This window comes from Anabrus simplex, chromosome 5 (assembly GCF_040414725.1).
Source record: "Anabrus simplex isolate iqAnaSimp1 chromosome 5, ASM4041472v1, whole genome shotgun sequence".
NCBI lineage: Eukaryota > Metazoa > Arthropoda > Insecta > Orthoptera > Tettigoniidae > Anabrus > Anabrus simplex.
In genome coordinates this window covers 254,742,091-254,757,334 of record NC_090269.1, presented here as the reverse complement: position 1 = coordinate 254,757,334, position 15,244 = coordinate 254,742,091, and the positions used below count along the sequence as shown (strand labels likewise).

Here is a 15,244-nt window from a genome sequence, read left to right as displayed (position 1 = left end):
CTACAAGTTCAGCTTCAGTGGAATAACATTTCCTAAAACCGAACTGCCTTCTATCAAATCAGTTATTAATTTCTCAAACTTGTCTAATATAAACAGAAAGAATGCCTTCCCAAAGCTTACTTGCAATGCATGTCAAACTTACTGGCCTGTAATTTTCAGCTTTATGTTTATCACCCTTTCCTTTATACACAGGGGCTACTATAGCAACTCTCTGTTCATTTGGTATAGCTCCCTCAACCAAACAATAATCAAATAAGTACTTTGGGTACTACATCCCAACCCATTGTCTTTAGTATATCACCAGAAATCTTATCAATTCCAGCCACTGTTTTCTGTGTTGTTTCTGTAATGATATTTCGAAGTGTGGCCCATTCTAGTTCTGGATCTTTTGTGTTCATCAGATTGTGAGTCAGTTGGTCTAGAATAAGTCTTTGGATCTCTATGGCAATGGCTTCATTATGAAACATATAGAGTTGTTGAAAATCCTCCTAAAAGTGTTTGTAAACAGAGTGTGCAACTTTTGTATGAATGGTAATCCTGAGTCGACTAACTGAAAGTTTATGGTCTGTCCAGAAGTCATCGATGTTTCTTGCAGTGTCCTTGAGTAGGACATCTTTCTTGTCACATTGTTGAGTGATGACATAATCAATAAGGTGCCAATGTTTCAAGCATGAATGCATCCATGTGGTTTTGTAGCTGTTTGGTAACTGTAACTGTATGTTTGTTATGAAGAGCTCATGTTCAATGAATAGACCAAAAAGTAGCTCATTTACATTGCAGTTCCCTACACCTTGACTAGCCATGATGTTTCCCTCCAACTGGTTGTCTCTTCCCACCCAGGCAATGAAGTCACCAAGTAGTAAATTGACTCTGGTGGGTACCATGGTGAGGATTGTGTTTAGTTGGTGGTGCAAATGATTCTTAGAATCTTCATCATCTTTTAGTGCGGGGTGCATATGAGGAGATACATGTACAAGAACTCATTCATTCATTCATTCATTCATTCATTCATTCATTCATTCATTCATTCATTCATTCATTCATTCATTCATTTAGCTTCCACAGACTGTACAATTACATATTTTGAAATATGTCAACAGTATAGGAATTGTCGAGTGATTTCTTAATACTAACAATAATATATGTACAATAATGAACATGTTGAAAAAGAAGAAAAAGGAAAAAAACAACAAGAACACCACATACCTCAATGCTAAGACAGCACATCCTAATTTTTAAAAATAATATTAATAATCAATATTTACAAGATAAAATAAAAATCTAGGAGTGTGGCGTTAACAATACATACATAATCATTGTGACATCGACATATTTTTAAGGCTGTCATTTACAAGTTAATAAGTAATAGCATCATTACCAGCACTTAATCATGTATTCCTTTGTACTATAGAAGCAGCTTCTCAGCAGGAGATTTTTTAAAGCTGCGGTAAATGAACTGAAGGGACTAATTTCTTTAATCTTATTTGGAAGCTTGTTATATAATCTGATTCCAACAGAGTCTACATGTCTCAAGGCAATGGTTTCACTCTTGTGCTCAATAAAAATATTATTTCTTGTTCATGTCTGGTAAATGATATTGTCAAAATTCTTTCTGAAGTGATCAATATATTTTTATCGCATGTAGAATGCATTGCTTGATGTATATGCTTGGTACTGGAAGTTTCCTTAGTCTCTTCAACAATGGTCCGCAATGATTTAACCTGTTAGGTCTCGATATCATTCTGACAGCACATTTCTGTGTTCGAAAAATAACATCAAGATTTGATTTGTAGCAACCCCAGAGACCAATAGCATAACAGATGACTGTTGCCAGAGGGAGGTATTCACAGAGTCACGAGTCTTTCAACGACTACGGTATGAGTGATTCATTGATCATCCACCTAATTAGTCTTTACCGCAAAAAACAACACCATGAATGTGATGTTCTTCATCCTCCTTCCCTTTCCAAAAGATTGTATTCTGTACAGGATAAACTGATTCTTCCTTAACCTGATAACCTTATTTGCCTCAGTGCAGCAATATCAATATTCAACCAAGCTAGCTCATGGGTAATAAAAGCAGTTCTTCTGTCTGGCCTGTTACTGTTGTCCTTCAGGTCCAATAATGTTCTAAATATCATGTTGCAACAGCGAGAATGTTAGATTTCTTCTCTTTATCATTTTGCTTGCAAACTGGGTGTGTTTTTCCAGCCAGATTGAAGAGTGACTACAGATGTTTGGACAACATTTTCTAGGGCCTTCTCCATTCCAAGTGGTAAAGGTGATGCTGCTGAGACAAAAACGTAGGACTGGATCCCTAAGTAGTCACAGGGTCTCAGGAATCAGTATCAATATATAACATGTCAACATATAATATGAAAAGCAAGACTTAATTTTATCAACCATATAATATCAATAAAGGAAAATAAAGGGGGTTTCAACAAAACAAAATTTGGTTTTTACCAAATAAACAGGGTTTTACTGGTTTTTCAATCCTGGTATTTAGATTTTTCACTGAAAGAATAAATTAAATAGAGTTTACAAACTTGTTCTGAAATATTGACTGTGTACCTACAACAATAAGGAGAAAAACCCATACTCACAGAAAAACACTTTTGTTCAAAGGCGGCCATCTTATTCTTTATTAAACTCTGTTCAGAGTTAAATATTTCATGCACATTCTGACACCAAATGATTTGTGATACAGTCAACACAATCTGAAACAAAGAATGTCATAGGCATTAAAAATTAACACAGCAATTATCTTCCACTAGTATTTTTCTGAAATAAAATATATCTGTAAAAGAAATATAATTGCTAATATCAATATAATCTTCATTTTTATTCACAGGCATTAAAATTGGTGTGAATATGGTTCATCTCCTATATTCAATTATTTTCCTATTAGACAGAAGTACACGGATATGATTAGTGAAAAGTTCCAAACAAAAAATACTGTAAGAAGGTTCAGAATATAGAAACAGAATGGGTGGAATACAGGGATGCTGTGATAGAAACAGCAAGGGAATGCTTGGGAACAACTATGTGTAAAGATGTGGAAAAGCAAACATTTTTGTGGAAAGATGAAGTGAGGGTAGGGTTGCCATAATTGTTTTCCAAAAAACCGGGACAAATGTGCAAGGTTAAGTAAATATGAGTGATACTTTATTAGACTACTTGGGGCAAATTACAATCCACACTTTTGTTATGGAGCATCTTTTGATTTTTGACAGTAAAGAATTGTGATATATTTTAACTTTATGAGCATTGCACATTCATATAAGTTATTCCAACCATACTTTTTTTGGAAAATTTGACAGAACCTAGAATTTTTAACATTTATTACTTGTAATTAGTTAATAAAATTACTACAACTAATGTCTGACATACTGTACTGAATATCAAGAATTGCCCTTATTGATGCCAAACTTAATCTGCTCCTGTCTTCAGTCTAGTGAGCATTTGTCAAAAGGAATACCCTCTCTACATTATTATTGTGTCCAGGGAGAAAAAAAGTAAAACTGACCAATTTTTCATAGCTCAGAATACTGACCTTCTGAGACACAACTTTTGACAAACACTGTCCACTTACTAGCTAATGAACTGGTAAATTCTGTATTTGTTTCACTTTCTCTGGCAAAAGTTTTTAATTTCACTGCCTGATCAAACAAACTACTTCCATTCAATTTCCTGCTGTTCTTCTCACTCACCACTTAAACCTTTTTTCAACAACAGTCCACAACTGGCATCTACAAAAGTATCCAATCAAAATGGTTGACTTCAGTGAGAGGCTCACCCCATTTCAATAGATAATCAATGACAGAATCATAGAAAGTCATGCTCTCATTATGAAATTTTACTTTCTGTGATTCTGGCAGATCTATCAATAAATCTGTAACTTTAATACTAATTCTTTCAAAGAGTCAATTACATCCAACAGTATTAATATAACCTCATTTACCGAAATCTCTTTCATCTCAATCTTTGCAATGGACTTTTGAAACAAGCTTGTTTGTGACATAATAAACCAAAAATAAGCTTCCTCAAAATAACAGAACATTTGTCTTGTGACATGAAATATGACTCTAGTGGCTGATACATATGTAAAAGTACTTTAATTGTTGAGAAGAGACAGCCATCTAGTTTTCGCATGATTTAGAAGATCTGCATATGTTACAAATTCACAATATTCCATAAGTGATGACACTCTGACAGTATATATCGAAAAGTAATTATACACTTTCACAATTATGGTCTGAACATCTGCGGAAAGACTGTCAGCAACAGTCTGCAAAGAATTATACAAAATAATGGGCTGGGCACCCAACCTCTACAATTGATCTACCCAATTCACATTTCAATTTTTAAAAGCATTATTTTCACCTCTTCTACATAAACTTCCAAAATTTGTGTTAGTGTTGTCCCCACTTGTCCCAAATTAAAACATTTTACCTTCAGTGTTGTTCTGTTTAATAATACTGTGAATAACACCGGAGACTGGGTCAGAATTCTCATTTTGGCTTTCGACTATATCTACCAGTTTTGATTCAATGTGCCCTCAACTTTATATAAGAAAAAACTGTACTATCGCAGGAAAGAGAGGTCACAACAAGTATGAAGTAAAATGTAAATTATGCAGGTAGGTTTAACTGAAATTGTGTTTAATGTTTGAAAAAGAGCAGATTTCATTTTAAAAATCAATCAATCAATCAATCAATCAATCAATCAATCAATCAATCAATCAATCAATCAATCAATCAATCAATCAATCAATCAATCAATCAATCAATCAATCAATCAATCAATCAATCAATCAATCAATCAATCAATCAATCAATCAATCAATCAATCAATCAATCAATCAATCAATCAATCAATCAATCAATCAATCAATCAATCAATCAATCAATCAATCAATCAATCAATCAATCAATCAATCAATCAATCAATCAATCAATCAATCAATCAATCAATCAATCAATCAATCAATCAATCAATCAATCAATCAATCAATCAATCAATCAATCAATCAATCAATCAATCAATCAATCAATCAATCAATCAATCAATCAATCAATCAATCAATCAATCAATCAATCAATCAATCAATCAATCAATCAATCAATCAATCAATCAATCAATCAATCAATCAATCAATCAATCAATCAATCAATCAATCAATCAATCAATCAATCAATCAATCAATCAATCAATCAATCAATCAATCAATCAATCAATCAATCAATCAATCAATCAATCAATCAATCAATCAATCAATCAATCAATCAATCAATCAATCAATCAATCAATCAATCAATCAATCAATCAATCAATCAATCAATCAATCAATCAATCAATCAATCAATCAATCAATCAATCAATCAATCAATCAATCAATCAATCAATCAATCAATCAATCAATCAATCAATCAATCAATCAATCAATCAATCAATCAATCAATCAATCAATCAATCAATCAATCAATCAATCAATCAATCAATCAATCAATCAATCAATCAATCAATCAATCAATCAATCAATCAATCAATCAATCAATCAATCAATCAATCAATCAATCAATCAATCAATCAATCAATCAATCAATCAATCAATCAATCAATCAATCAATCAATCAATACTGATCTGCATTTAGGGCAGTCGCCCAGGTGGCAGATTCCCTATCTGTTGCTTTCCTAGCCTTTTCCTAAATGATTTCAAAGAAATTGGAATACTGAACATCTCCCTTGGTAAGTTATTCCAATCCCTAACTCCCCTTCCTATAAATGAATATTTGCCCCAGTTTGTCATCTTAAATTCCAACTTTATCTTCATATTGTGATCTTTCCTACGTTTATAAACGCCATTCGAACTTATTCGTCTACTAATGTCATTCCACGCCAACTCTCCGCTGACAGCTCGGAACATACCACTTAGTCGAGCAGCTCGTCTTCTTTCTCTCAATTCTTCCCAACCCAAACATTGCAACATTTTTGTAACGCTACTCTTTTGTCGGAAATCACCCAGAACAAATCGAGCCGCTTTTCTTTGGATTTTTTCCAGTTCTTGAATCAGGTAATCCTGGTGAGGGTCCCATACACTGGAACCATACTCTAGCTGGGGTCTTACCAGAGACTTATACGCACTCTCCTTTACATCCTTACTACAATCCCTAAACACCCTCATAACCATGTGTAGAGATCTGTACCCTTTATTTACAATCCCATTTATGTGACTACCCCAATGAAGATCTTTCCTTATATTAACACCTAGATGCTTACAATGATCCCCAAAAGGAACTTTCACCCCATCAACGCAGTAATTAAAACTGACAGGACTTTTTCTATTTGTGAAACTCACAACCTGACTTTTAACCCCGTTTATCAACATACCATTGTCTGCTGTCCATCTCACAACATTTTCGAGGTCACGTTGCAGTTGCTCACAATCTTGTAACTTATTTATCACTCTATAGAGAATAACATCATCCGCAAAAAGCCTTACCTCCGATTCCACTCCTTTACTCATATCATTTATATATATAAGAAAACATAAAGGTCCGATAATACTGCCTTGGGGAATTCCCCTCTTAATTATTACAGGGTCAGATAAAGCTTCACCTACTCTAATTCTCCGAGATCTATTTTCTAGAAGTATAGCAACCCATTCAGTCACTCTTTTGTCTACTCCAATTGCACTCATTTTTGCCAGTAGTCTCCCATGATCCACCCTATCAAATGCTTTAGACATGTCAATCGCGATACAGTCCATTTGACCTCCAGAATCCAAGATATCTGCTATATCTTGCTGGAATCCTACAAGTTCAGCTTCAGTGGAATAACCTTTCCTAAAACTGAATTGCCTTCTATCGAACCAGTTATTAATTTCACAAACATGTCTAATATAATCAGAAAGAATGCCTTCCCAAAGCTTACATACAATGCATGTCAAACTTACTGGCCTGGAATTTTCAGCTTTATGTCTATCACTCTTTCCTTTATACACAGGGGCTACTATAGCAACTCTCCATTCATCTGGTATAGCTCCTCTGACCAAACAATAATCAAATAAGTACTTCAGATATGGTACTATATCCCAACCCATTGTCTTTAGTATATCCCCAGAAATCTGATCAATTCCAGCCGCTTTTCTAGTTTTCAACTTTTGTATCTTATTGTAAATGTCATTGTTATCATATGTAAATTTTATTACTTCTTTGGCCTTAGTCTCCTCCTCTATCTCGACATTATCCTTGTAACCAACAATCTTTACATACTGCTGACTGAATACTTCTGCCTTTTGAAGATCCTCACATACACACTCCCCTTGTTCATTAATTATTCCTGGAATATCCTTCTTGGAGCCTGTTTCTGCCTTCAAATACCTATACATACCCTTCCATTTTTCACTAAAATTCGTATGACTGACAATTATGCTTGCCATCATGTTATCCTTAGCTGCCTTCTTTGCTAGATTCAATTTTCTAGTAAGTTCCTTCAATTTCTTCTTACTTCCACAGCCATTTCTAATTCTATTTCTTTCCAGTCTGCACCTCCTTCTTAGTCTCTTTATTTCTCTATTATAATAAGGTGGGTCTTTACCATTCCTTACCACCCTTAATGGTACAAACCTGTTTTCATATTCCTCAACAATTTCTTTAAACCCATCCCAGAGTCTGTTTACATTTTTATTTACCATTTTCCACCGATCATAGTTACTTTTTAGAAACTGCCTCATGCCTGCTTTATCAGCCATATGGTACTGCCTAACAGTCCTACTTTTAAGACCTTCCTTTCTATCACATTTATTTTTAACTACCACAAAAACAGCTTCATGATCACTAATACCATCTATTACTTCAGTTTCCCTATAGAGCTCATCTGGTTTTATCAGCACCGCATCCAGGATATTTTTCCCTCTGGTTGGTTCCATCACTTTCTGAATCAGCTGTCCTTCCCATATTAACTTATTTGCCATTTGTTGGTCATGCTTCCTGTCATTCGCATTTCCTTCCCAATTGACATCTGGCAAATTCAGATCTCCCGCTACAATCACATTTCTTTCCATGTCGTTTCCCACATAGCCGACTATCCTATCAAATAATTCCGAATCCGCGTCAGTGCTACCCTTTCCCGATCTGTACACTCCAAATGTATCAAGTTGCCTATTATCTTTAGAAATGAGCCTTACACCTAGAATTTCATGTGTCTCATCTTTAACTTTTTCGTAGCTTACAAATTCTTCTTTCATCAGAATGAACACTCCCCCTCCCACCCTTCCTATCCTATCTCTACGATACACACTCCACTTGGAAATTCTAAGGTCCCATGGAGGGAATTAGATATTTTTCCACCAAATCCCTGAATGTACCTCCCTATCACCCTATTATATCACAAATGTGAAGTTTTAAAGGAGAAATATGATATATATATATATATATTATTTTTTATTTTATTTTATTTTATTTTATTTTTTTTTCATTTTTTTTTTTTGCAGTTGCTGATTCTGGCATCTGTACTAATGACTATAAAGTCTGCTTCTGAAAGATTGTCTTTTGTTCTGCCTGTATCAGAGGAGAAATTACACTATTTACAATAGCTTCTTGTTTGGTTTTAGCACTAGAAAATGTTTTAGCAAACTTTGAATCATAGAAAATTTCTGAAAACAACTTGCTTGTGCATATACTGGAGTTGTAGGAATGGTGGTGCCTGACTGAGAGCAAAGCAAACATTGCCTCTGTAGCAGCTACATTCCTTTCTTCGCATTTACTGGTGGTAAAAGAAAAATGCAGTTAATTGTTTACAAATGATGCTGACTTCAGGGTATCTCTGTGTTTAGCCATAACAATGTGATCTTTAATATCACTTTTCCCTCTGTGTGCAAGAGAAAATCAGCAACTGAAAAAAAAAAAAAAAAAAATTTGTCCTTTAGAACTTCACATTTGTGATATATGTTTTAAATGAAATATGTTCTTTTTCAAACATTAAACACAATTTCAGTTAAACCTACCTGCATAATTTACATTTTACTTCATACTCATGACCTCTCTTTATTGCAGGGAATGCTGCTGAATACTCTTTAAATTTAGTTTTGCACCTTGGTGGCATGGTAACAATATTAAATAATAATGAAAGACAAGACGACAAGAACCACAGTTAAAATACCAAACAATGAAATTCTTACAACTTTTTCTGCTATGTGTGGTCTACTGAACATACTCTATTTTAGCAAGCTCATTCGCTAGCTTGCTGACACTAATCCATAAATTCAAAGCAAAGTGACTGTAGTGAAGTTTACATTCAATCATTGCATCTTTATACGATGGCAGAGGTGGAAAATTCAAATGTGTTTCATAATGGAAATCATGAAAATGACATAACATCATAAAATATATATATATTCTGTAAATCAGGGATTTTTACCAACCCAACCAGGACACTTCTTCCAACACTTGAAACGAGGATAATCCTGGTTTTCAGGGATGTATGGCAACCCTAAGTGAGTGTAGCTTGTAAATGTAAAAGGAAGGCATATCCTAAAAAGGACTGATGCAATCAGGGAATTGTATGTAATTGAAAGAAACAGAGCAAAAAAATAAATACTGTAATTGTTGAATCCAAGAAGAAGTCATGGGAAGAAGATTTTGCTAATAACCTGCAAAGGCTAGGTAAGGTGGCAGCGCAATATCTCTGGGTGGTAAAAAAGAATCTCTCATCACCCATTACCATATTCGACTTCAGGACTTGTTCTTTAATACTGTTCTTAACCAGATTCATCTATAAAATGATCTGAGTTTTAGGACTGTTCATCCCAGGAACATTCACTCAAAAGACATTTCACCAGAAGTACTTTTCTCTTTGGTAAATTCACTTATAGGCATGGATTCAAAGAAAATTCAACCAGAGTAAACTCATCCAGGATTTGTAGTTTTTTATTTACTTTTCCTAAAAAATATAAACTAATTACAATTTCTTGTGTAGTTTGTAGAATGCAGAACATAATATTCTGGTACATTAAACAGCAATGCTGTGGGCACAAGCATGCATGTATGGTAATAGCTCATCCTGGTCGCTGAACTCATTTCACCTTGAAGTTATGGTTTGCAGTCCTTGGTTCAGTTTCATATATTTATACTTCTGCAGTTGTACAACTGTCCAATGAACACCCAAATCATGGATCATTATTTCTGCATCATATTCCTCCTTTTAATGACACAATATGAAATCAATGTTTGTTTAACTGTTTCCATAACAGCAGTGGATAACAAGCCTCAGCAGGAGGCTTCCTCCCTCAGGAATCAGCTGCAATGTACATTTTTTAAATATTTAGCAAGCTACTTTATAGGGACTGTTCTAACTAAAGCCTGAAAGGTAACCAACATTCCTTTGACTGGAACAAAAGCTAGACTTAAGATTTCATCAAAAGCTTGCCTAATAAAGGTGTCATCATCGTTCATAATATGCACCCTGTAAGCTGTATTGTATTCTTCTCCATGTACTCTGCTTTGGAGGGAAGAAATGCAGGCATTATGTGGCTCCTTGAAAAACATTCCAAACCAAACAAATGATAGTAAGTCTTAAATAACAAATTACATCTGCACAAAGCTACACTTCCTCATGGGATGGTCTGTGATCATGGTCAGCTGCTTTCAGGACTTCCACGTTAGAGCCATTAGGGTTTTTCCATTATAGCACACCATGCACTCTGGTTTCCTTCTGCATGCCCAATATGCCCCAGTATAATGGAATGTAAATTGTACATGTATCTTTTAAGAACCAAAATTGATCCACTTCTCTCATTAGCAATAATTTCTCCAAGATCTTCCATTTTTAAAGGTCTGTAAATGTCTTTATTTTACCACTGAAAATTCTGTACAGATTTTTTTCTTTTTAAAGAAATTTAAATATTGGGCAAGTTGGGTGAGAATGAAATATATACATGAATATTATTGGACTAATTACCCAGATTGAACTATCCTGGGAAAATTTATCCCGGTTGAAAGTGTCTTTGGGTGAATTGCTCTGGGAGGAAGGGGCCAGATCCCAATAAACTGCTAATTTCATTCTTTCTAAGCCTCTCCATTTTTTCAATTATAATTTCATAGTATGCTCTATTATACTGTATATACATACACTATGTGATCAAAAGTATCCGGATACCTGGCTGAACATGACATACAAGTTTGTGGTGTCCTCTATCGGTAATGCTGGAATTCAATATGGTATTGGCCCACCCATAGCCTTGATGACAGCTTCCACTCTCACAGGCATACGTTTAATCAGGTGCTGGAAGGTTGCTTGGGGAATGGCAGCCCTTTCTTCATGGAGCGCTGCACTGAGGAGAGGTAGCAATGTCGGTCGGTGAGGCCTGGCACGAAGTCAGCATTCCAAAACATCCCAAAGGTGTTATATAGGATTCAGGTCGGGACTCCGTGCAGGCCAGTCCATTACAGGGATATTATTGTCGTGTAACCATTCCGCCACAGGCCGTGCATTATGAACAGGTGCTCGATCATGTTAAAAGATGCAATCGCCATCTCCGAAGTGTTCTTCAACAGTGGGAAGCAAGAAGGTGCTTAAAACATCAATATAGGCCTGTGCTGTTATAGTGCCATGAAAAACAACAAGGGGTGCTAGTCCCCTCCATGAAAAGCACAACCACACCATAACACCACCGCCTCCAAATTTTACTGTTGGCACTACACACGCTGGCAGATGATGTTCACTGGGCATTCACCATACCCACACCCTGCCATCGGATCGCCACATTGTGTACTGTGGTTTGTCACTCCACACAACATTTTTCCACTGTTCAACCATCCAATGTTTACACTCCTTACACCAAGTAAGGCGTCGTTTGGCATTAACCTGTGTGATGTGTGGCTTATGGGCAGCCGCTCGACCATGAAATCCAAGTTTTCTCACCTCCCGCCGAATTGTCATAGTACTTGGAATGGATCCTGATGCAGTTTGGAATTCCTGTGTGATGATGGTTTGGATAGATGCCTGCCTATTACACTTGATGACCCTCTTCAACTGTCGGCAGTCTCTGTCAGTCAACAGACGAGGTCGGCCTGTATGCTTTCGTGCTGTATGTGTCCCTTCATGTTCCCACTTCACTATTACATCAGAAACAGTGGACCTAGGAATGTTTAGGAGTGTGGAAATCTCACGTACAGACTTCTGACACAAATGACACCAAATCACCTGACCACGTTCAAAGTCCGTGAGTTCCGCGGAGCACCCCATTCTGCTCTCTCATGATGTCGAATGACTACTGAGGTCGCTGCTATGGAGTAACTGGTAGTAGGTGGCAGCACAATGCATCTAAGATGAAAAACATATTTTTGGGGGTGTCTGGATACTTTCAATCACATAGTGTATATTTGTACAATTTTATTTACATCGCACCAATTCAGATAGGTCTTATAGCAACGATGGGGTAGGAAAGGGCTAGAAGTGGGAAGGAAGTGACCAGGGTCTTAATTATGGTACAATTGCAGCATTTGCCTGCTGTGAAAATGGGGAAACCACAGAAAACCATCTCCAGGGCTGCTGACAGTGGGGTTCAAACACACTATCTCCCAAATGCAAGCTGATAGCTACGTGACCCAAACTGCATGGCCACTTGCTCGGTTCATTTTTTCATTCAACTGTTTAATACATCCAACACATTTCGGTCTATTTTCCTAGACTTTTAACGTATAATATATTTTTCACAAATTACAATTCTGCTGCCTATATTCAATGTTCATCCTTCTTTGTACGCCTTTGGGCATGGAGAGCCCATTGTAATTACAGCCTATATGAAGTGTCAGAACAAAGATCTAAGGGTATCCCAGAAGTGATGTATGTCTCCAAGGAGATGTGAGAAATTGGTGGAGATTAATCATCCACAGTCCGACTCAGGAGTTTCCTGGATAAAGGTGACAGTGAAAGATGATGAAGAAGAAGAAAAAGATAGTAAAATCATTTCTTAAGCAGTTAGTCCGTGTGATGAAAAGTGTGAAAGTATAATTTATATAGTCTGTACAAGTTGGCTTAGCAATATGTTATAGCACCTTCTGCCTCAGTGGGGAAAGTAACTGGGAAAGTACCTTACTTCTCTTTCGTCTAGTATGTCACTTAGGTAATACTTGGGCTTTCTATGACACTGATGAAAGAATAGTGGGGATTCAATCAGCCTTCAGACTGGAGACTTAACATATAGCCTACCTAAATTCAGATGTGTTCTTGAAAACACAATTACATGCCATAAATTTACAGGACAGTTCACACAGGCACTTTACAGAAACCACACATCTCTGAGTCAGTCTTATCTCTAGTAATGACTGCAATTGAATCGTTTGTTGCAGAAACAGCACTTCTCCACTTTTTGACACTATATGAGTTATTAATACTGCCATGATTAATGCACGAAGGGCTACCATTCTGTGCAGAAAAAACACTTCTACCATATATCTCTGCCTCTCAGTCGCGAATGAAAGTTTCCGTTTTGTGCAGAAAGAACACGTATCCTGGATAGGTGTTGTTTTTCCTTCACTTGAGTCGATAGGAAGAGGTGTGAAAAGAGATGAAAAAGTCGTGATTCATATAAATCAATTTGTGGAGTTTCAGTATGAGGCAAATCATGTCTTAGGAAAATTCTGTATTGATGGACTGTGCATTCATACTTTCAAGTTGCTTATTTCTGCAACCCATCTCCCTGTATTACCAACTAGACTTGTTTATCCACAAGGCTGTGCTCCATTAAATGAAAAGAAATTAGCAGATATAAAGAAGTTGGAATCTTACATACCAGAAGAACACCATGAGTTTTATAATGAACTGTTTGCATGGACAACATCAGTGCAATAGAAGTGAGAAGCATTGTTCAAAGATAAGAGACTTACATGTTACTTGTATTATATTGTGTTGTTTCGTTTTATATATATTTTGAACTTTGGAAAGGGACATAAAAGGAGTATTCTTCTGTTTATTTTTATATATAATGTGGTCTAATCATAATATGTGCAAATAAGTAAGTCTTACAAATAACTATTAAATAATGGGTTTAAACACTGTATTTCCTCAGTACAAAATTTAATAAAGTTCCTTTTGAAATTGAAATGATGTTAAAATCAATGTTACACTTCCTTATATTCTCATTAATGGTGTTTGTTGCAGAAACAGCATGTCTCCACCACTTTCAACAAAGTCTGTAAAGGAACGCATTGGACTAATTTATACAAACAACCTATCTGTCATAGTCATTTCAACAGTAGAATAAGCATAATAAATATCGGAAGGATAGAAATGACATTACACACTACAGACAGTTTTTCCTGTTTTCTGAACAATTTGGTACGTTGGAGAAGTGTCGTTTCTGAAACAAACAATTCAATTTTATCATGCATCATATAGTGCAATAAGAAGTTCACTGAGCAGAAAAATATAGAAATAAAAATTTGAGGTGATACAACATCATTCTTTACAAATATCACCAACAAATTTCAATTACACACTGGCGGGAAAAAATATCCAAACACCAAGAAGGGGTTGTGCTATATTAACGAACATTGGTAGGCGTGTTTATACATCTGAAAGATGATGGTGATTCAATTTCCCACAAATCGCATTAGCATGCCACTAGTAGTGGCCCTATACCGTTGTACATCAGGTTTGCTTCAAATATGGGCTGTACTGTGCGAGAGTGTTAGTTACCTGTGAGATTGGATGGAGTGACTGTGAGTGGGTAAAGAATGCCTTAGCAACAATGAAGAGGCCAGTATCAACAGCTAACTGTGGTTGAACAAGGCTGTATAATAGGGCTACATGTAGGTGGATTTTCCTTCTGCGCTATTGCAGAACGACTTGCAGGAATGTCTCCACTGTGCATGAATGCTGACAGCAGTTGTCACGAGAAGGTATGCTCGCAAGAAGACTGGGCTCCGGATGTCCCTGTGGTACTACCAAGAGGTAGTGGTGGTGGTGATTATTGTCTTAAGAGGAAGTACTAGCCAATCAACCTCTATACAACACTAATCTGAGAGTAAAAATGGAAGGGATACAACACTTAGAAAAATGAAGGTATCGGCCAAAGAAAGAGAAGGGCCACAAAGGGCATGAAAATGAAAGACTCCCTAGCCCTCAGAAACCTAATAGCGTCAGGGTTGGAAAACAACAACAGTTGACCAAGAGAGGTCCGATAAGATAGATGAAAGTGAAGAGCTTGGTACAAGTAAGTGGAAGCAATGCCAGGACTCAGC

The 15,244-nt window shown here is 36.2% G+C and overlaps 1 protein-coding gene across 1 annotated transcript in view; it reads right to left on the bottom strand.

The window, feature by feature from the left end:
• The window catches only part of Dhc16F (Dynein heavy chain at 16F), a 1,052,459-nt gene that overhangs the window by 733,184 nt on the left and 304,031 nt on the right, over window positions 1-15,244 (bottom strand). The window contains exon 20 of the mRNA XM_068227815.1: window positions 2,603-2,716. Within this exon, the coding sequence (XP_068083916.1) occupies window positions 2,603-2,716 (114 nt within the window). The remainder of the gene's footprint in view (window positions 1-2,602; window positions 2,717-15,244) is intronic.